The sequence below is a fragment of the Bufo bufo genome, chromosome 1, assembly GCF_905171765.1.
Source record: "Bufo bufo chromosome 1, aBufBuf1.1, whole genome shotgun sequence".
Taxonomy (NCBI): Eukaryota; Metazoa; Chordata; class Amphibia; order Anura; family Bufonidae; genus Bufo; species Bufo bufo.
This window is the reverse complement of record NC_053389.1, coordinates 498,762,317-498,786,286: the sequence shown is the minus strand read 5'-3', so window position 1 is coordinate 498,786,286 and position 23,970 is coordinate 498,762,317. Positions and strand designations below refer to the sequence as shown.

Genomic DNA, 23,970 nt, shown 5'->3' with positions numbered 1-23,970 from the left:
CCCACATTCTGGATGTCAGACGAGTGTTGCAACGGTTACGAGAGAACAAGCTGTTCGGTAAGCTTGAGAAATGCGAATTTCACCGATCCCAGGTAACCTTCTTAGGTTACATCATTTCCGCTGAGGGGTTCTCCATGGATCCTGAGAAGGTTTCGGCTGTCTTACAGTGGCCCCAGCCCAGTGGTCTTCGTTCCCTGCAGCGCTTTTTGGGCTTCGCCAATTATTATCGGAAGTTCATCAGGGACTTTTCCATGCTGGCCAAGCCTCTCACGGATCTGACCAGGAAGGGCAGTAATTCCCAGGTCTGGCCGCTCGAGGCCATCCGAGCTTTTGAGGCCCTAAAGTCCGCCTTTGTGTCGGCTCCGATTCTGTCGCATCCCAACCCTGGGTTGCCCTTTGTCCTCGAGGTGGACGCGTCTGAGACGGGAGTAGGCGCCCTTCTGTCTCAGCGTAGAACACCAGAGGGTCCTCTGCTTCCTTGTGGGTTTTACTCCCGGAAACTGTCTTCCGCGGAGTGCAACTATCAGATTGGTGACAGGGAGTTATTGGCCATCGTGCAGGCCCTTAAAGAATGGAGGCACTTGCTCGAGGGTTCGGTGGTTCCGGTTCTCATCCTGACGGACCACAAGAATCTGACCTACCTTTCTGAGGCCAAGAGATTGACACCACGTCAGGCCAGATGGGCTCTGTTCTTGTCTTGTTTTAATTACGTGGTCTCCTACCTACCCGGTTCCAAGAACATCAGGGCGGATGCCTTATCACGGCAGTACTCCGAGCTGTCCAGGGAGGAGTCGATTCCGACTTCGGTCATACCTCCGAATCAGATCCTGGCCGCCATTCGCACCAGCCTGACCTCTCCCCTGGGTGAGCAGATTTTGGCGGCTCAATCTGGTGCTCCCTCTGGGAGACCCAACGGCAGATGTTTTGTGCCTGAGGAGTTGCACACTCGGTTGTTGCGAACCTACCATAACTCCAAGACCGCGGGGCATCCTGGAAAGAATCAGCTGTCCTGGGCTGTTTCACGTCTGTTCTGGTGGCCTTCCCTACGTTCCGACATCGCCGCATATGTAGCGGCATGCTCCGTTTGTGCCCAGAGCAAGTCCCCTCGGCACCTTCCGTTGGGCCTTCTGCAACCCATAGCCACCGGGGAGCGCCCATGGTCACACCTGGGGATGGATTTCATTGTGGACCTCCCTGCATCCCGAGGCCATACGGTCATTCTCATGATTGTGGATCGGTTTTTTTTCCAAAATGTGCCACTGTGTTCCTCTCAAGAAGTTACCCTCTGCACAAGAGTTGGCCACGATTTTTGCCAGGGAGGTCTTCCGGTTGCACGGTTTGCCTAAGGAGATTGTGTCGGATCGGGGGAGTCAGTTTGTATCCAGGTTCTGGCGCGCCTTTTGCTCCCAGTTGGGGATTCATCTCTCCTTCTCCTCGGCCTACCACCCTCAGTCCAATGGGGCCGCAGAACGATCCAATCAGGCCTTGGAGCAATTCCTTCGTTGCTATGTCTCCGATCACCAAGACAATTGGGTTGACCTCCTGCCTTGGGCTGAGTTTGCCAGGAACACGGCGGTGAACTCTTCCTCTGGGACGTCTCCCTTCATGGCCAATTATGGGTTCCAACCCGCCGTGTTACCGGAGGTATTCTCTCCCCAGGATATTCCGGCTGTGGAGGATCACCTTTCCGTCCTACGTGCTTCTTGGGTACAGATCCAGAAGTCCCTTGAGGTCTCTGCGCAGCGCCAGAGACTCCAGGCTGATCGCAGACGAGCGCCTGCTCCTTCCTACCAGGTCGGAGACCGTGTATGGTTGTCCACCCGCAACCTCAACCTTCGAGTGCCCACTCCCAAGCTGGCGCCTCGCTTTGTTGGTCCCTTCCGAGTGCTTCGCAGGGTAAACCCGGTAGCCTATGCCCTTGCGCTTCCTCCTGGCATGCGGATCTCCAACGTGTTTCATGTCTCCCTGTTGAAGCCACTGGTGTGTAATCGTTTCACTTCCTCGGTTCCTCGGCCTCGTCCGGTCCAAGTGGGCAATCGTGAGGAATATGAGGTGAGCAATATCCTGGACTCACGCCTGGTCCGCGGTCGGTTGCAGTTTTTGGTCCATTGGCGTGGTTATGGTCCAGAGGAGCGTTCCTGGGTTCCCTCCGCAGATGTCCATGCTCCTGCCTTGCTCCGAGCCTTCCACGCACGCTTCCCTCAGAAACCGTTTTGTGCTCCGCGGAGGAGGGGCCCTTGAGGGGGAGGTACTGTCATGGTCTTACCTGCTTGCTGCTCTCCTTCGTTTGACATGTGCTGGCGGCCATCTTGGTTTCTGGGTGTCTTGTAGCCTTCCACCCTGCGGCTCCTCCTTCCCCTGGGAGGAGCTGGATGCCTAGCTCATATATATAGGAGGTCTGTGGCTTCAGTTCCTTGCTTGGTCCTCTTGTGTTCACATGCTTCTAAGACTGCTGCTGCTTCTGGTTCCTGATCCTGGCTTCGTCTGACTACCCTGCTGGTTCCTGATCCTGGCTTCGTCTGACTACCCTGCTGGTTCCTGATCCTGGCTTCGTCTGACTACCCTGCTGGTTCCTGATCCTGGCTTCGTCTGACTACCCTTCTGGTTCCTGACCTCTGGCTTCGCAAAGACTCTGCTCGGTTTCACCATCCGTTTGGACTTTTGCTTTACAGCTTTATTTTCAATAAAGCCTTCTTATTTTCACTTATCTCTTGTTGTACGTCTAGTTCATGGTTCCGTGACACATACACAGCCTTGAAAAATTATGATTGATGGCCTGCTGGTGACCCTCAAAAACATTAGGAGCAAGAGCCTGCTGGTGACCCTCTAAAACATTAGGGGCGAGGGCCTGCTGCTGATCTGACCATCTAAAACATTAGGGGTGAGGGTCTGCTGCTGATTTGACCATCTAAAAAATTAGGGGTGAGGGTCTACTGATGATCTGACCATCTAAAACATTAGGGGTGAGGGTCTGCTGCTGAGCTGACCATCTAAAACATTAGGGGTGAGGGTCTGCTGCTGAGATAACCCTCAAAAACATTAGGAGCCAGGGCAACCTAATAAGCATGTTGATATGATGGAGGAGGAGGATGAGAAAAGGAAGATTGAACCATATACCCTTCACCAGCTTCCAAAACTTTTCTCTCCTTGTGACACTAGGCCGCGCATCAGGGTGAGGGTGCTGGCGGGGTGTCATGAAACTGTCCCAGGCCTTGGAGAGTGTTGCCTTGCCTCTGTTGGAACTGCTGTGTGTTCCTCTCGTCTCCCCTCCTTGGTTGCCCAAGGAACTACATACTCTGCTGTCAGCGTTGTCAGCTGGAAATTGTTGGAGCAATTTTTCCACAAGGACCTTCTGGTATTGCACCATTTTGCTAGTCCTCTCCACCACAGGAATGAGAGATGAGAAGTTCTCTTTGTAGCAGGGGTCAAGAAGGGTGAACAACCAGTAATCGATGGTTCACGGGAAAGGCAGCATAACAAAGTTAGCCATGTGTGCCAGAGTCCCAACAGACAAGACTTCGCTGTCCTCATCAGGAGGATGACTCTGAATCTTCTCATCCTCTTCGGCCCATCCACGCTGAACAGATGGAATAAACCTGCTATGGGTACTACCCTCTGTAGCAGAGGCAACCGTCTCCTGCTCCTCCTCATCATCCAATTCGTGCTGAGAAGATGAACGGAGGATGGTCTGGCCATCACCCTGCGTACTCTCTTCTCCCATTTCCACCTCTTCCATATGCAAAGCGTCCGCCTTCATTGTGAGCAGCAAGCGTTTCAGTAGACACAGAAGTAGGATAGTTATGCTGATTGCTCACCATCTGTGTTGATTCCTCAAAGTTGCGTAAAACCTCACAGAGGTCAGACATCTATGCCCACTCATCGCTTGTGAAGAGCAGAAGCTGACTGAAAATGCGACGACCACGTTGCAGCTGGTATTCCTATGCTGCTCACAAAGCCTGGCCAACATGTGGAACGTGGAGTTCCAGCGCATGCTCACTTCGCACAACAGTCGGTGAGCTGGCAATTGCGAGTGCTGCTGCAGCTTTGCCAGACTGGCGGCAGCTGTAGATGACTTTCGGAAATGGGCACACACACGGCACACCTTTACCAGTAGATCAGGCACATTGGGGTAGGTTTTGAGAACCCGCTGAACCACTAGATTGAACATGTGGGCTAGGCATGGTGTTTGTGTGAGCTTGCCGAGCTCCAAAGCCGCCACCAAGTTACGGCCATTATCAGACACAACCATGCCTGGTTGTAGGTTGAGTGGCGAGAGCCACAGCTCAGTCTGGTCCCTTATACCCTGCCACAGCTCTGCGGCGGTGTGCCGTTTGTCACATAAGCAAATAAGTTTCAGCACGGCCTGTTGCCGCTTCCCCACTGCAGTGCTACACTGCCTCTAGCTACTGACTGATGGCTGACTGGTGCTGCAAGATGATAATTCAGAGGTGGAAGTGGAGGAGGAGAAGGGGGGTTGCAGCCACTAATGTAGGTGGTGGCGGAAATCCTGATGGAAGTAGGGCCCGCAATCCTTGGCGTCGGTAACACCTGTGCCATCCCAGGGTACGACTCGCTCTTGGCCTCCACAATGTTCACCCAGTGTGCCGTCAGAGAAATGTAGCATCCCTGGCCACAAGCACTTGTCCATGTGTCAGTCGTTAAGTGGACCTTACCAATAACTGCGTTGGTCAGGGCATGGGTGATGTTACGGGACACCGGGAAAAATAGTGGCTGCTGCGGACTGAGTAACGAGGGACGGCCACCGCCATCAGGCTTTGGAAAGCCTCAGTGTCCTCAAGCCTAAATGGCAACATTTCCAGGGCCAGCAATTTAGAAAGGTGAACATTTAGTGCTATAGCCTGTGGGTGGGTGGTTGGCTGGGTATTTGCGCTTTTGTTCAAAGGCCTGGGGTATGGACATCTGTACGCTGCGCTGGGACACAGAAGTAGATGTGGTCGCTGACGGTGCTTGCGAAGGTCCAGGTGCAGGGCGGGAGGCATCCAGGCCTGCGTCTTGGACAGGGGATTGGCCAGCACAGAACACAGGGGAAGAGGAGGCAGTGGTGTGATCCACAGACACTGATTGTGGACCCAGGCGTTCAGCCCACCTACTAGGGTGATTTGATGCCACGTGGTGGATCATGCTGGTGGTGTTGCTAGTGTTCATGCCCCTGCTAATTTTGGTACAGCACAGGTTGCAAATGACAATTCTTTTATCTTCCAGACTACGGAACACCTACCCCTTGGCAAGGGAGATTGCCGCAAGGGGGTGCTCTGGGGAACAGTTCCGGGCCTGTTTGGTGTGGCCCGCCTGCTCCCTTTTGCCACCACACTGCCTCTTCCAACCTGTTGCTGTGATGCGGATCCCTACCCCTCTGTAGTGCTGTCCTCACTCGGCTAGCCACCTTCCCAGACAAACAGGAACCAGCACAGGAGCAGATGCCTGGACCCCATGCGGAACAGAAGCATGGCGGTCACAGGCAGAACTGCACACAGACTAGATATCTCCCTTCAGGAAAACCCAGGAGTCCTCTCACGAAGGCAGAACATACACAGGACAAGAACATAAGCAGTTAGGCACTGCCTTACTATACATGAAACAGACATGATCAGAAGCAGTGGAGCATTGCCAGTCTATACATGAAATAAATGATCAGAAACAGTGGAGACTGGATCAGAAGCTGTGGAGCACTGCCAGGCTATACATGAAACAGACTGGATCAGAAGCAGTGGAGCACTGCCAGGCCATACATAAAACAGACTGGATCAGAAGCCCTCACCGTCAACCTTCCTTCACACACCCACTTCTTTGCTCCTCTCCGTCTGACTTCCTTTTACTGCCCTGCCTGTTCGCAAGCCAAACACAAGGATTTACCTACAACTATTCGTAACTGCAGCTGAGCGATTCACCTGGTCCCCTCTTCTACTGTATGTGGCGGGTAGGAGCGGGACAGTATGCCATCTAGAAGGTTTACGGGGAGGAGTGAAGCAGTGGACGTGTGAAGGAAGGTTGACGAGGAGCAGGGAAGAGTAGGAGTAAACAGGGGAGGAGCGAGGAACAGTGGACGTACACAACAGAGGTTGACTCGATGGGAGGGCCATCAAGGGGGACATGGAGGCAGTGCTAATGACGTTCCATCAACTTCAGCGCTGTGCATCTTGGGACCTGATGACTCATTGCAGAGGATGTTGTGGACAGATACCAGTTGGCGGGGATGCGAACGGGGCAGAATTAAAAATGCAAGTAAATTGAAAAGTTGTTTGGGAGGCGACATTAAGGCTATCTAATGTTTTAGGTCTCGGATTACCCCTTTAATACAGATACAATGTGTACCGGTATTATGGACACAATATCCAGACCTGAGGGTCATAAGAACCAAAGTTAGAGCACAATTGAATCCTAGGGTCAGGGGCGGACTACCATAGACCCTAGAAAGAAAATTTCCCAGTGGGCCGATGCCCAGGCGCCGCCCAAGCCCTCCTCCAAGTATATAGCGATCTGATGCTCTCAGCATTAATTGATGCTAGGTGCATCAAGTACTTATGTACCTGGCCAGAGGTCGAAAGTGCCCAACTACATTCAGTTGTATTGCTGTCCTTAGCACAGCGACACACAGTTGAATACTGCAGCTGGGGCTGGTAGTATTCAATGCTGCACTGTGGGATTTGGGTCTGTTGGAGCAGTGCTTTGTGCTGCACTACAGTATTAGAGGCCCCGCCTACTTGTGTTGGCCTGTCATCTGTCAGTTTGGACCCGCCTGTAACATAGGGCCACTTTTAGGTTTTTATTCAGGGCCACTTTAAGTTCCCAGTCTGCCCCACGGTAGATTAACTATGTTTATAATGGACAGCTGCAGGTCCTGATATTATCTGAAACCAGCCTAAGGGTTAAAGTAGTTTTCTTGGAGAATAAAAAAATATATATAAACCCCCAAAAAATAAAGAAGCTTTACTCACCTCTGCTGATCCACCACCTTTTTCATCCCGACACTGCTCTACTTCCTGCTGCTTTGCACTTCCTGTTCAGCCAATCACTGAAGCAGGTCACCACTTAGATCAGTGATTGGCTGAGTGACCCAGGAAAAACCCTTTTAATGCACACAGCAGAATCATGGGTATGTTTAGCGGCAGGTAGGTGGTTGGAACTGTGTCTCATCTTGCCTTAGGAAAGGCGAGATGAGACAACCTCTTTAACGGTCTGACAGGCTGTTCCAGCCGGGAACAACCTCCCGGATCGGGCATTGCCGGAATGACATCCAGCCCCATTAACTATAACGGGGTCTGGCGGTGATTCGGTCGCAATTTGGAAAATATGCAGCGAAACGGCCGGGCAAATACCAGCGTTTTTTGTCCAGCCCGTACCTGGCATTCTATGGCGAAACAGCCTGTCTGAAGGCTGTGCCGGCAGTGTGAAACAGGCCTTAACCTTCAATCGAAATAAGGGTCCTTGTATAAACCTGAAAAAATAGCCTTCACCAGTGTCGGACTGGGGTGCCTAGGGCCCGCCAGTAAAATACATTCTGGGGGCCCAATACACAGATACATGCAAATATTACCCGTTCACACAGCAGCAATACATTACAAGATGACTGATTATAGTGGTCCCTGCAGCTACGTCAAGAAGGGGGATGTCTAGGAATCGAGGATGCTGGATGGCCTGCCTCAGTGTCTAGAAGTCATCTCAGCCACCTGATGTATCTAAAATAATAATAATCTACCCAGGCTTTTACACAAACATAGGCTAGCTGAGATGCTATATGTTGCTTGTGCTCGGATCGGCTCATGCTGAGAGGGTCCCCTACCTACGCCTATACTCCACCCCCCCAACCTAGAAGCAGCAGAGTTATGCCGGAACTGCTTATCGAAGGGTAGCCTAAAGGGGGCTACCCCAATAATGAGACCTGAAAGAAGGGAGGGCTCCTGGGTGGGTTGAAATCGTTCGAACCGACAAGTGGGGGGAGGAGGGCCAGGTTTAAATAGTGAACGCCCCGCCTCCCCTCACACAAATACGGCACTCTTAATTGCCTACCACTTGTGCTCGGATCGGCTCATGCTGAGAGGGTCCCCTACCTACGCCTATACTCCACCCCCCCAACCTAGAAGCAGCAGAGTTATGCCGGAACTGCTTATCGAAGGGTAGCCTAAAGGGGCCAAAAGAACCATGCATAGGAGTTAGAAAACTTGATAACAGAAACTACAGACCAAAACTCGAAAGCCAATGATATTTCGTATAAGGATCCGGGATATTACGTACGGAACACACGGAACTGCGACGACCCAACCGTTTGATGACATGTACTGGCACCTTATGCATGGACGCCGCCGCTGCCACGCCCATGCGGAAGGAATGTCCTGTGATCCAGCGAGGACCGACCCCTGGACCTGTCAACTAACCTGAAAGTACGTAAGAAAGGCCGCGGTGGTTAGCCGGGCATTGACTAGTTCGAGTACGGGAGAACATGCCGCTTGGACTAAATACTACGCAGCCAAGCCTCCAAGGCCTGCACCGGACACCATCTGCTGTCCGTGGGAAAGTATCTGACCGCCACTGGTTGCCCCGGCCGTGACGTCTTGGACGAGGCCAAGGTGAGGACATAGATGGACCCGCGCCGGATGAGCTGACCTTTCCGCAGGCACCCAGCCAGCGTATTGGTGCCCATGAGCTCGCCTGACCTGAGGAATCCATGGAAAGCCAGGTACAAGGCTGTTTCTACCAGAGCGCTAACCTGCGGCCCGAACGGTTTGCCCCTGCAGTTTGCCTGTCACGGCCTGAACAAGCTACCGGTAAATGGCTGACGCCCATGTCGTTTCACAACAGACATCTTGCGCAAACCCTTCAACGCCGCTTTGATCGGGTGGGCGGAGAAGAGTGACGGTAGGTCCGGATGTAGCCTGCACCAATGGTGCTGAATACCTGCCATGTATAGTTAACAATGCTATAGGACAGGTTTAATTGAGAGTGGCAAAACCCAGACGAAGCCCAATAGGTGAGTGATAGGTCCCCGGCCAGCGGCCGGGTAGGTGTTCTCATATCTCTGAAACAGGTGCCAAGCTGTCTTGTAAGCCCTCAGAGTATTACTGGCCAAGGAATTGGCCATCAGTCTCTTAGCTATGGTGAGATGGGAGACTAGTCCCAGCGCAGCTGGGCCTGGTGAGGAAATTTTTTTTAAATTTTTTTTTTTAATCTCCATGCGTGAGAGACTCTAATGGCGGAGTCATATGTGTAAAACTAAAACGGAGAAGCTCTGCGTGAGGGACTCTAATGGCGGAGTCATATGTGTAAAACTAAAACGGAGAAGCCATGCGTGAGAGACTCAGATGGCGGAGTCATATGTGTAACCTAAAACGGAGAAGCCATGCGTGAGAGACTCAGATGGCGGAGTCATATGTGTAACCTAAAACGGAGAAGCCATGCGTGAGAGACTCTAATGGCGGAGTCCTATGTGTAAACCTAAAACGGAGAAGCCGTGCGTGAGAGACTCTAATGGCGGAGTCATATGTGTAAACCTAAAACGGAGAAGCCATGCGTGAGAGACTCTAATGGCGGAGTCATATGTGTAAAACTAAAACGGAGAAGCTCTGCGTGAGGGACTCTAATGGCGGAGTCATATGTGTAAAACTAAAACGGAGAAGCCATGCGTGAGAGACTCAGATGGCGGAGTCATATGTGTAACCTAAAACGGAGAAACCATGCGTGAGAGACTCTAATGGCGGAGTCATATGTGTAACCTAAAACGGAGAAGCCATGCGTGAGAGACTCTAATGGCGGAGTCCTATGTGTAAACCTAAAACGGAGAAGCCATGCGTGAGAGACTCTAATGGCGGAGTCATATGTGTAACCTAAAACGGGGAAGCCATGCGTGAGACTCTAATGGCGGAGACATATGTGTGAACCTAAACGGAGAAGTCATGCATGAGAGACTCAGATGGCGGAGTCAAATGTGTAACCTAAAACGGAGAAGCCATGCGTGAGAGACTCTAATGGCGGAGTCATCTGTGTAAACCTAAAAGGGAGCAGCCATGCGTGAGAGACTCTAATGGCGGAGTCCTATGTGTAAACCTAAAACGGAGAAGCCATGCGTGAGAGACTCTAATGGCGGAGTCATATGTGTAACCTAAAACGGAGCAGCCATGCGTGAGACTCTAATGGCGGAGACATATGTGTGAACCTAAACGGAGAAGTCATGCATGAGAGACTCAGATGGCGGAGTCAAATGTGTAACCTAAAACGGAGAAGCCATGCGTGAGAGACTCTAATGGCGGAGTCATATGTGTAAACCTAAAACGGAGCAGCCATGCGTGAGAGACTAATGGCGGAGTCATATGTGTAAACCTAAAACGGAGCAGCCATGCGTGAGAGACTAATGGTGGAGTCATATGTGTAAACCTAAAACGGAGAAGCCATGCGTGAGAGACTAATGGCGGAGTCATATGTGTAAAACTCACACGGAGAAGCCATGCGTGAGAGACTCTAATGGCAGATCTGTATGTGTAAAACTAACACGGAGAAGCCATGCGTGAGAGACTCAAAAATGTATATATTATTTTTTTTTTTTTATATATATATATATATATATATATATATATATATATATACATTTTTTTTTTTTCACTATCAACCACTTAAGCAGCTCCCGTATGGGCACAGCTCTGAGTACGAGCATGAAGAGCATGGTATAACGCAGATCACCTGCACGGACTAACTAACATCTTGTGCCTAAATAACCCCCTTGGAACCTAATGTACGGCCGGCAGCAGGAAGCCAGCCACCGCCTATGATCTGCTCCCCCTGACCGAGCCTAGTACTCCTTCCCCTGATCCCTGCCTACCTAATGGCACGGCGGCCCGTGCCAGACTTTATTGAAGATGAGGAGCCTTACCCCCCAGCCGCGTGGGGAGCTCACGCTGCTCCCTGGCAGAATGCACCAGTGCGGGAGGGCCGACCCACCGCCGGCTGGACACTCGTACCGCGTGGGGAGCAGCGCCACTCCCTGGCAATGTGCACCGGATCAGAGGGAGCCCTTCCTTTACCGTGGGCCCCGGCCCCCGCTGGTTTGAACCGTGTGCCGCGTGAGGAGCCGCACAGCTCCCTGGCATTGTGCGCCGGTGCGGGAGTGCCCCCCCTCACCTAGGGGCTGGTTATTGTGACTGGAACCCGCTGGGAGACTGAAGCCTAACTGGACCTACCTGTGACCGTGAAGGCTGACCTCCCAGGCCGTGGCTGACCCACGTGCGTAGTCGTGACGCAACTACCCGTAGATGCCCACCCAGTGCCTGTAGTTAACGGGAGTGCGACCGAGTCTGTGGATGTGACCGACTAGCCCCTATAGTCGTGAGGGGACCCTACATCGAGAGTAGCGGTAACGGACCATCGCCTGTAGACGTGGTAGTATTACCTCATGAGTCTGTTGACATGAGACTAATGCCTGCAGTCGTGGCCGGTCTTAATAATGAGTCTGCAGTCGTAACGGATTTGTGCCTGCAGTCGTGGCAGGGCTTTAGAGCGGGTCTGTAGTCGTGACAGACTGATGCCTGCAGTCGTGGCAGGACTTTATAACGAGTCTGTAGTCGTGACAGACTGATGCCTGCAGTCGTGGCAGGGCTTTATAACGGGTCTGTAGTCGTGACAGACTGATGCCTGCAGTCGTGGCAGGACTTTATAACGAGTCTGTAGTCGTGACAGACTGATGCCTGCAGTCGTGGCAGGGCTTTATAACGGGTCTGTAGTCGTGACAGACTGTTGCCTGCAGTCGTGGCAGGGCTTTAGAGCGGGTCTGTAGTCGTGACAGACTGATGCCTGCAGTCGTGGCAGGGCTTTATTAGGAGTCTGTAGTCGTGACAGACCTGGCAAAGCAACATTCCTATCTATACCATTATTATAATTTTTTCTTTTTTTTCTTTTCCCCCCCACCAAAGGCCACGACTGTAGGCGCCACCCTGTAAGAGATGTGCCAGAGGCCTGGACATAATAGACCACCATCCCCTGTCCCCCAAGCCTATGCAGGAGAAAAGAGGGGGTTGGCCCCCGCATGCACCACCCCTGACTCACCTGGCGGCCATGACAGCCACGAACCCCACAGTATCGTAAGTTAGCCCACCACCTGTGAACCTGAATAACCAAGGACAGACGTGTGAGTGAGCGCACGCCAGCTGGGCGACACTTCACTCATGCCACCGCTCCCTAGCTAACCACCGGATTATTGTGACTGCGCCCGAACCAACCCCCTGACTGACCGTATGGGCTTACGGGCGGCCCGGCTGCGTGCGCAAAGTGACGTGGCCAGCCCCCCTCCTTGAATCCCTCTTTATATTTGATCCTTGAACATATTCAAAATTTTTTTAAATATTTTTTTTTTTTTTTACTCCTGCCTTAGTACCTAGCCACTGTGCCTGAGCAGAGGAGCCCTGCACCAAGACTGCAGTACCAGTATGGGCCTGTAGGTGTCGACCATCCCCCGCCCTCTCTCAAGCCAGGACCTGCTGGAGCGCAGCAAGCCAGTGATTCCCTTCTAGGTTAGAATTAACCATTGAAATCATAACTTGTTATACAGTGCACATGTCTGAATATCTGCTTATCTCGTCTTGCCTGAGTTTGGCGCAGTAAAGAAGACGAGTTTATTCTGCAGCGGATTCCTAGACATGAATAAGCATGTCCACCTTCACAGCCTCGCTAATTGTAATTACCAGGAGAACGTGCATCAGGATCGGCTGCGAGGGATTTGCGCTCCGCCATGTGGAACATTGCATCCCGTGCCCACCGCTATCGACTATTTGTACAGGGAAAGCCGCGGCGTATTAATCGCCTATAGGTTTCGGCTTCCGTCCCCTGATCCTGCAGCTGGACCTCCGCTTACTGATTGCAGCTAATGAATAGACCCCTGTGTGAGCGGACGGCGTTTTCCTCTACGGCGGAACGTTCTGATACGGGAGTGAGTGATATATAACGCTGCGTCGTGGAGCCGACGGCCGGCGTGACCGATGCTCAGGGTATGCGAGCGGACGTCGTGACCCGTCGCTGCTGAGCCACAGGTGAGGGGTGCCTGCCTGGGGGACGCTGCATGTGGGAGCGGGGGTGCTTAGCGCAGGGCCTGGAGCGGATCGGGGTGCCTGTCTCGGGGTGCCGGAAGCGATCGGGAGTGCGGGCAGTCTCCAGCGCAGCTGGGGACCGGCGGCACGCTCGGCAGCCCCACATGTTATACATAGCGAGACGGGTGTGCAAGCCACCCTGCCTACCTAATCACCGTAGCGACGAGCTCGACGCAGCCGATCCCCCGATCCTCCAGTGACGCATGCCCTTCTCTGGCACCAACCCACAAGCCGATTCGAAATCGTTCGAACCGACAAGTGGGGGGAGGAGGGCCAGGTTTAAATAGTGAACGCCCCGCCTCCCCTCACACAAATACGGCACTCTTAATTGCCTACCACTTATTATATGTAGTGTAGTCACTCTACTGGGCCATGTGAACTTTTGCAAGGGGTGAAGAACTAAGGATCCACCGAGGGATTCACCTGTACCGCTGTGTGCCAGTCTGAACCTGGCCTTCACCACTATCCCTCCTTCTTGCACTCGGGCTGTGTAATGTTATCAGGGTACCCACTAAATCCAGATTCATCCATAAGAATGTGATTTCACTGCTCAGTCATACTTTCGCCCATTATGTTTATCACACAACTGAAGCATCTTTTTATGCAGCTTACGACACGTGATTTTTGGGTGTTACCGAGGCGGGCCTTATTATTCACAGAGGATGCAATATGTATGTGAAACTCCAGCGACAGGATTTAGTCTTGTAAAAATTGAAGACGTATAACAGGTCACACCTTGTGAGTCTTAGAGATATTTATAATGAGATATTTAAAAAAAGACAAAAATCTGAAGATTTAGATTAAACTAACCATAATGCGTGATAGAGCTGACCCTGCTGATTAAAACCATACCTTTTTTTCCTGATCCATTCTCGAAATTAGGAGAAATAAGTGGGTTTTTTTTTATATGCAAATTAGGGCTTAAAGGGGTTTTCTGGGTATTTAATACTGATGACCTATCCTCAGAATAAGTTGTCAATATCTGATCTGTGGGGGTCCGACACCCTGCACCACCATCGATCAGATGTTTGAATTGGCCGCAGCACTCCAATGAGAACTGTCCATTGTATGGTGGCTGTGCTTGGTATTGCAGCTCAGGCCCAGTCAGTCACTTGAATGAAAATAAAATGCGCCTAGGTCATGTGACTGATCAATGGAGTACCGTGGCCTCCAAACAGCTGATCGGCGGGAATGTTGGGAGTTGAACCCCCGCTGATCTGATACTAAAAGGGTTGTCCGGGTTCATTCCCTTCTTCACCCAGGCAGCCCCTCTGAGATGAGCATCAGAGAATTTCATGCTCCGATGCTATCCCTTGCCCTGCACTGAATTGCAAGGGTTTTTTCATTAGATCTGGTGATGTCCAGAGTCTCTGCTAGGCGGAGGCTTCCACCTAGCAGTGTTCCTGGTGACGTCACCGGCATTAATGGGCAGGCTTTAGTGCCTTAAAACAGCTAGGGCAGTGCTAAAGCCTGTCCATTAATACCGATGACATCACCAGGAACATTGCTAGGCAGTGTCATTTGTAATAAAAAGCCGTTGCCCTGTGCGATACAACGCAGGGCTAGGGAGAGCATTGGAGCATGAAATGCTCATCTTAGAGGGCCCTCCCTGGGTGAAGGAGATATGTCTAGGTTCAGCTCTGTAATGACTCGGATAACCCCTTTAAAGGCACCAATGGCAGGGCCTAGCTTCTCAGTGCACCTTAGCTTTACCAGACATTCCCTCACCATCTGGACGCCTCAAGTGAAGGGGGATTGCACAGGAAAGCATAGCAGAGTTGCTAAGGTGCAGCAAGTGGCCAGGCCAGGGCCCACCATCGGTACACTTAAGCCTGTTTTTTAAAACATTTTCTTACCTAAATGTAGCAATAGATCGGGGAAGAAAGGTATGTTTTTAATCAGCAGGATCAGCCTTTACCACACATTATGGCTGGTTTAATAGGTTTGATATATCTGCAGGACACCTTTGCTGCATCTTTTTTCAAACAGGCGGTATGTTTCTCAGATCATATTACTCCACTTTTCTGTCAGATTTCTTGGATTAGGAGCCTCCATGCATTAATTTCCTCTGTGTGTGTATGTTATAAATATACACACACATAGATATTGGGTTCCTATAGGCGGTATGTATATAAATATATACACACACATAGATATTGGGTTCCTATAGGCGGTATGTATATAAATATATACACACACATAGATATTGGGTTCCTATAGGCGGTATGTATATAAATATATACACACACATAGATATTGGGTTCCTATAGGCGGTATGTATATAAATATATACACACACATAGATATTGGGTTCCTATAGGCTGTATGTATATAAATATACACACAGATATTGGGTTCCTATAGGCGGTATGTATATAAATATATACACACACATAGATATTGGGTTCCTATATATAGGCGGTATGTATATAAATATATACACACACATAGATATTGGGTTCCTATATATAGGCTGTATGTATATAAATATATACACACACACAGATATTGGGTTCCTACAGGCGGTATGTATATAAATATACACACATGGATATTGGGTTCCTACAGGCGGTATGTATATAAATATACACACATAGATATTGGGTTCCTATAGGCGGTATGTATATAAATATACACACATAGATATTGGGTTCCTATAGGGCCTAGGCAGTATGTATATAAATATACACACATAGATATTGGGTTCCTATAGGCGGTATGTATATAAATATACACACACAGATATTGGGTTCCTATAGGCGGTATGTATATAAATATACACACACAGATATTGGGTTCCTATAGGCGGTATGTATATAAATATACACACACAGATATTGGGTTCCTATAGGCGGTATGTATATAAATATACAAACATAGATATTGGGTTCCTATAGGCGGTATGTATATAAATATACACACACAGATATTGGGTTCCTGTAGGCGGTATGTATATAAACACACACACAGATATTGGGTTCCTATAGGCGGTATGCATATAAATACACACATAGATATTGGGTTCCTATAGGCGGTATGTATGTAGATATACACACACATAGAAATTGGGTTCCTATAGGCGGTATGTATATAAACACACACACAGATATTGGGTTCCTATAGGCGGTATGTATATAAATACACACATAGATATTGGGTTCCTATAGGCGGTATATATATATATATATATATATACACACACATATAGATATTGGGTTCCTATAGGCGAGGCGGTATGTATAAAGATATACACACACATAGATATTGGGTTCCTATAGGGGGTATATATATAGATATACACACACAGATATTGGGTTCCTATAGGCGGTATGTATATAAATATACACACATAGATATTGGGTTCCTATAGGCGGTATGTATAAATATACACACACATAGATATTGGGTTCCTATAGGCGGTATGTATATAGATATACACACACAGATATTGGGTTCCTATAGGCGGTATGTATATAAATATACACACATAGATATTGGGTTCCTATAGGCGGTATGTATAAATATACACACACATAGATATTGGGTTCCTATAGGCGGTATGTATATAAATATATACACACACATAGATATTGGGTTCCTATAGGCAGTATGTATATAAATATACACACATAGATATTGGGTTCCTATAGGCGGTATGTATAAATATACACACACATAGATATTGGGTTCCTATAGGCGGTATGTATATAAATATATACACACACATAGATATTGGGTTCCTATAGGCAGTATGTATATAAATATACACACATAGATATTGGGTTCCTATAGGTGGTATGTATAAATATACACACACATAGATATTGGGTTCCTATAGGCGGTATGTATATAGATATACACACACAGATATTTGGTTCCTATAGGCGGTATGTATATAAATATACACACATAGATATTGGGTTCCTATAGGCGGTATGTATAAATATACACACACATAGATATTGGGTTCCTATAGGCGGTATGTATATAAATATATACACACACATAGATATTGGGTTCCTATAGGCAGTATGTATATAAATATACACACATAGATATTGGGTTCCTATAGGTGGTATGTATAAATATACACACACATAGATATTGGGTTCCTATAGGCAGTATGTATATAAATATACACACATAGATATTGGGTTCCTATAGGTGGTATGTATAAATATACACACACATAGATATTGGGTTCCTATAGGCGGTATGTATATAAATATATACACACACATAGATATTGGGTTCCTATAGGCAGTATGTATATAAATATACACACACAGATATTGGGTTCCTATAGGCAGTATGTATATAAATATACACACACATAGATATTGGGTTCCTATAGGCGGTATATATATAGATATACACACACAGATATTGGGTTCCTATAGGCGGTATGTATATAAACACACACACAGATATTGGGTTCCTATAGGCGGCATGTATATAAATACACACACATAGATAGATATTGGCCCCGTGAGACAAGGCTGAGGACTCGGTGACGGCTCCCCGTCCGCACGCTTACTACACTTCTCAGTCAAAACAAACTAAACAGAAAAGCGGCGCGTGACGTCTACAGTTTAAAAAAAAAAAAAGGAACTCTTTCACCACGGTCCCTTGGCGGTCGCAACGGTCGGTTTCATGTTGTGAGACTTTGGTTCGTCCTTCTATCGCTGTCGTCACTTTATTCACCTCCCCTAAGGCTGCACACAAGCTCTGCTTCTCCTTCCTATTGTTTCCCGCCGCGACCGCGCCACAGTCCCCGATAGAGGCGCGCGCGCACGAGTCAGTCCCCCACAGTGGTTTCCCCCTCGTGCTCGGTCACGTCCTCCCTCTTCACCCGTACGTCCGCGAGCATGGCGCGGGGTCGCGCTCACTCTGTGCGAGGTGCAGGCCCGCTGTAGTACCTGCGGCCGACGCCGAGGTCGCTGTTCTGCGCTTTTTGCCCCCCTCACCACCACCAGCAGCAGGAGCAGCAGTGGCCGCCGCGGCCTTAGGTCTTTTTGTCTGTGAGGCAGAGTGAGGAGCTCTCGATTCCGCGGCAGCTGAGCTCAGCCGCCTTTGCGCGGGTACATGAGAGAGAAGACACCGAGAGCAGACCTCGGGAGGCCGCGGACAGCAGCGCACACGGAGCCCAGCCGGCGGCATAAGGCATTAACACAAAGGGAGACGGGTAGCCCGCAGCGGCCCGGCAAAACATGCTCCGTGTCAGGGACCAGTCAGCCGGGTGTCCGTGCTGAAGAAGGGGGACCGTGAGAGCGAGGTGCCCGGTGAGCGGCGGGCCGACCCTCTGCCGTCACCTCACACTTATCGCCGTGAAATCCCCCTCTGTGCCCGCGGCCTGAACTTTTCCGTGTGTCCCCCCTCCTCCTCCTCTCTCCTCTCCTCTCCCTGAACCGGCTCCCCCGCTCCTGCCAGCGCCTCCTGTGCGGTCCATGAGCGGGATCGGGCCGGCCGCTGGCTCCCTCCTCTCCTGAGAGCCGAGGAGCGGGAGGCCGCCACCCCCTCGCCTCGGAGCCGCTCGCCTCCCGCATTAACTCTGTGTAGCGCTCTCTACACCTCGACGTCGCTAATCGGTTATTTGAGGACACCCCGGGGTTGCCCCGTCTCCTGGAGCCAGGTCGTAAGATGTCTAATCCGACGGTAAAATCGGAGCCCGATCAACGGAGGAAGGGACAGGCTTTCCTGGACGAGCTGCGGCAGTTCCATGAGAGCAGAGGGTGAGAGTGCTGCACATGCAGCGGGACTGAGTGTAACCCCGGGGGGAGGGGAGATGGAGCTCACCGGGCTCAGTCCATGGAGGGAAATCCTGACAACTTACCTGATGTGTGGGGGCAGGGAGGGGAGTCCTGCCTCACATCTAGGGGGGGACTACAGCTCCCAGCATGCCCCTGATCAGCCTCTTCCTTTACTTTTACATACTGGAAGAACTTGGGGTGATCACTGAGGCTAGATTACCAGGCTCATTCTTCCAGCCCATGACAGGTTGCATAGTCTGCAACATCCCTTCAGGATCTGCTGGGAGATGTGGTGCCACATGATTAAGGCTACGGGCGCCTGGCACAGTGCTGACCCAACTCCGGAAGTCCGTGCCCCTTACTTTACCATTATACTGACCCAGAAGTCAGCCAGGCCTAGGCCACACTTCAATGTTTTGGTCGGTGATTGGAAGCCAAAACCAGGAGTGGAGGCCACATAGAGATCAGGTAGAAGGGAAAGATCTGCCCCTGTTCAGAGCTCTTGGCCTGTACCTGGTTTTGGCCCCGTCCCTGGTCCGATCACTAAAGTGTGGATTAGGCCTCAGAAGACCATTGCTTATATGGTTGAGAATAGCTTCACGTCCTGTACTCTTTGGTATAGTAATGCCTCATGGTTGGATAAATGAGGGCGAACAGACAGGAGAATGGCTAAATACATAAAGGTAATATCCTAGCTGAGACTTTGGTGTGTGAATATCCCCCTGTGGAGGTCTATGTATGTGGACAGAGGAGGTTTAAGGGCGGCTTCAAACGTGGCAGAAACTCCGTTCCCCCTGAATGGGGCTTGTAGTAATCCACGTGCTTCCCACCAAAACAAGTCCATTCACTTGAATGGAACTGATTTTCAGCTGCAGACATTTTTGAAATAAAAATGTACCGCATGTGGCGGTACCCTGAAAACCTGACATGGCATGGATGGAACACAGGTGGGGGGGGGGTCCATATACACATATGTACGTCAGGAATGCACATTATTGTAGAATCTGGGAGCATATTACTTTCTGACATATATGCTGAGAGCAGCAGCCTCTATGAATTATGGGATATTGTATATTCAAGGTGTTATCTGGGACTTTATTATATTTACCGACCATACATGGCTCTACTCAGTGACGTGGAGTCCGGCAGCCACGGTTTACCTCTGCCACAGCTAAGGGGTGGTCGCTGCACTAATTGAGGACATGGGATCATGCACCATATTTTTTTGGGGAAAGCACAAAGGAGTAAAAAGAAGCCCTGTAAAGCTAATCCTCCTCACTAAAAGATGACTGGCCTTCACATAGAGCTCTTGTCCATGTCTCTGCAGGTCCCGCTTCCGGAAGATCCCTGCAGTTGGGGGCAGAGAGCTCGACCTGCACTCCCTCTACACCAGGGTCATTACTTTGGGAGGTTTTGCAAAGGTAAGGACATTTTCCATGTGTTGTAACTTCCACTGACCTATGAACCTACCTCCATATATTATATATGGCACCAGATCAGTCCCTGTATACACAACGCACGTCTTGCTGCCTACCTACACACACAGTCAGCAGATGGGAGGGAGAAACTGCTTCCTATAGTATATATCGCATCAGACCAATCCCTTTATATACCCAACACACACCATTTACGCAGTAAGGTAGTATGTAAGGCTGAAAAAAGACATCTGCTCATCTAGTTACGTCTGTTATCCTACAGAGGAAAACAACCTCCTTCATGAAGTAGAACCAGATGTTCCTCACCTTAGTGAAAAGTTCCCTCATCCCAAATCTGGAAAGCAGAATAAATCTCTGGATCAAAACCTAATCTCCAGAAATCTAGTAACTATATCATCCTCCTCAGGCAGAGAGTTCCATAGTCTCACTGCTCTTACAGTAAAGAATCCTCCTCAATGGTGACGTAGAAACCTTCTTTCTTCTAGATGTAGAGGGTGTCCTGGGGATAAATAGATCATGGCAGAGATCTCTGTACTGAACGCAAAAATATTTATACATAGTTATTAGATCCCCTCTGCTTTTTTTTTCTAATATCCTTCCTACTATCTGTCCACACACAGTCAGTACATAGAAGAGACCTGCTGTATATATTATATATGGCCCCCAATCAATACTGTATACACCACTATCCACACAGTGGGTACATAGAAGAGACCTGCATTATATATGGCCCAGATCCTTACTGTATACACCTCTATCCACAGTCAGTACATATACCTGCTGTATATATATTATATATGGCCCCCGATCCTTACTGTATACACCTATCCACACAGTGAGTACATAGAAGAGACCTGCTGTATATATTATATATGGCCCAGATCCTTACTGTATACACCTCTATCCGCAGTCAGTACATAGGAGAGACCTGTTGTATATATTATATATGGCCCCCGATCCATACTGTATACACCTCTATCCACAGTCAGTACATAGGAGACCTGCTGTATATATTATATATGGCCCCGATCCATACTGTATACACCTATCCACACAGTGAGTACATAGAAGAGACCTGCTGTATATATTATATATGGCCCAGATCCTTACTGTATACACCTCTATCCACACAGTCAGTACATAGGAGAGACCTGCTGTATATATTATATATGGCCCCCAATCCATACTGTATACACCTATCCACACAGTCAGTACATTGGAGACCTGCTGTATATGTTATACAGTCAGGTCCATAAATATTGGGACATTGACACAATTCTAACATTTTTGGCTCTATACACCACCACAATGGATTTGAAATGAAACGAACAAGATGTGCTTTGACTGCAGATTGTCAGCTTTAATTTGTGGGTATTTACATCCAAATCAGGTGAACGGTGTAGGAATTACAACAGTTTGTATATGTGCCTCCCACTTTTTAAGGAACCAAAAGTAATGGGACAATTGGCTTCTCAGCTGTTCCATGGCCAGGTGTGTGTTATTCCCTCATTATCCCAATTACAATGAGCAGATAAAAGGTCCAGAGTTCATTCCAAGTGTGCTATTTGTATTTGGAATCTGTTGCTGTCAACTCTCAAGATGAGATCCAAAGAGCTGTCACTATCAGTGAAGTAAGCCATCATTAGGCTGAAAAAACACAACAAACCCATCAGAGAGATAGCAAAAACATTAGGCGTGGCCAAAACAACTGTTTGGAACATTCTTAAAGAGAAGGAACGCATCGGTGAGCTCAGCAACACTGGAAGACCCCGGAAAACAACTGTGGTGGATGACCGAAGAATTCTTTCCCTGGTGAACAAAACCCCCATCACAACAGTTGGCCAGATCAAGAACACTCTCCAGGAGGTAGGTGTATGTTTGTCAAAGTCAACAATCAAGAGAAGACTTCACCAGAGTGAATACAGAGGGTTCACCACAAGATGTAAACCATTGGTGAGCCTCAAAAACAGGAAGGCCAGATTAGAGTTTGCCAAATGACATCTAAAAAAGCCTTCACAGTTCTGGAACAACATCCTATGGACAGATGAGACCAAGATCAACTTGTACCAGAGTGATGAGAAGAGTATGGAGAAGGAAAGGAACTGCTCATGATCCTAAGAATACCACCTCATCAGTGAAGCATGGTGGTGGTAGTGTCATGGCGTGGGCATGTATGGCTGCCAATGGAACTGGTTCTCTTATATTTATTGATGATGTGACTGCTGACAAAAGGAGCAGGATGAATTCTGAAGTGTTTCGGGCAATATTATCTGCTCCTATTCAGCCAAATACTTCAGAACTCATTGGACGGCGCTACACAGTGCAGATGGACAATGACCCAAAGCATACTGCAAAAGCAATCAAAGAGTTTTTTAAGGGAAAGTGGAATGTTATGCAATGGCCAAGTCAATCACCTGACCTGAATCCGATTGAGCATGCATTTAGACAAAACTGAAGGGAAAATGCCCCAAGAACAAGCAGGAACTGAAGACAGTTGCAGTAGAGGCCTGGCAGAGCATCACCAGGGATGAAACCCAGCGTCTGGTGATGTCTATGCGTTCCAGACTTCAGGCTGTAATTGACTGCAAATGATTTGCAACCAAGTATTAAAAAGTGAAAGTTTGATTTATGATGATTATTCTGTCCCATTACTTTTGGTTCCTTAACAAGTGGGAGGCACATATACAAACTGTTGTAATTCCTACACCGTTCACCTGATTTGGATGTAAATACCCTCAAATTAAAGCTGTCTGCAGTCAAAGCACATCTTGTTTGTTTCATTTCAAATCCATTGTGGTGGTGTATAGAGCCAAAAATGTTAGAATTGTGTAGATGTCCCAATATTTATGGACCTGACTGTATATGGCCCGGATCCATACTGTGTACACCTCTATCCACAGTCAGTACATAGACCTGCTGTATATATATTATATATGGCCCCCTGATCCATACTGTATACACCTCTATCCACAGTCAGTACATAGGAGACCTGCTGTATATATTATATATGGCCCAGATCCATACTGTATACACCTTTATCCACAGTCAGTACATAGGAGACCTGCTGTATATATTATATATGGCCCAGATCCATACTGTATACACCTCTATCCACAGTCAGTACATAGGAGACCTGCTGTATATATTATATATGGCCCGGATCCATACTGTGTACACCTCTATCCACAGTCAGTACATAGACCTGCTGTATATATTATATCTGGCCCCCTGATCCATACTGTATACACCTCTATCCACAGTCAGTACATAGGAGACCTGCTGTATATATTATATATGGCCCGGATCCATACTGTGTACACCTCTATCCACAGTCAGTACATAGGCCTGCTGTATATATTATATCTGGCCCCCTGATCCATACTGTATACACCTCTATCCAGTCAGTACATAGGAGACCTGCTGTATATATTATATATGGCCCAGATCCATACTGTATACACCTCTATCCACAGTCAGTACATAGGAGACCTGCTGTATATATTATATATGGCCCCCGATCCATACTGTATACACCTCTATCCACAGTCGGTACATAGGAGACCTGCTGTATATATTATATATGGCCCCCGATCCATACTGTATACACCTCTATCCACACAGTCGGTACATAGGAGAGACCTGCTGTATATATTATATATGGCCCCCGATCCATACTGTATACATCTCTATCCACACAGT

The 23,970-nt window shown here is 48.8% G+C and overlaps 1 protein-coding gene across 2 annotated transcripts in view; it reads left to right on the top strand.

Annotated features, from left to right (window-relative positions):
- The first annotated feature begins 18,010 nt into the window (after positions 1 to 18,010).
- ARID2 (AT-rich interaction domain 2) overlaps positions 18,011 to 23,970 on the top strand; it is a 97,573-nt gene continuing 91,613 nt past the window's right edge. For both annotated transcript variants that reach the window (XM_040410629.1, XM_040410621.1), the window contains exons 1-2: positions 18,011 to 18,817; positions 20,163 to 20,256. In XM_040410629.1, the coding sequence (XP_040266563.1) occupies positions 18,726 to 18,817; positions 20,163 to 20,256 (186 nt within the window). In that variant the 5' untranslated portion in view covers positions 18,011 to 18,725. The remainder of the gene's footprint in view (positions 18,818 to 20,162; positions 20,257 to 23,970) is intronic.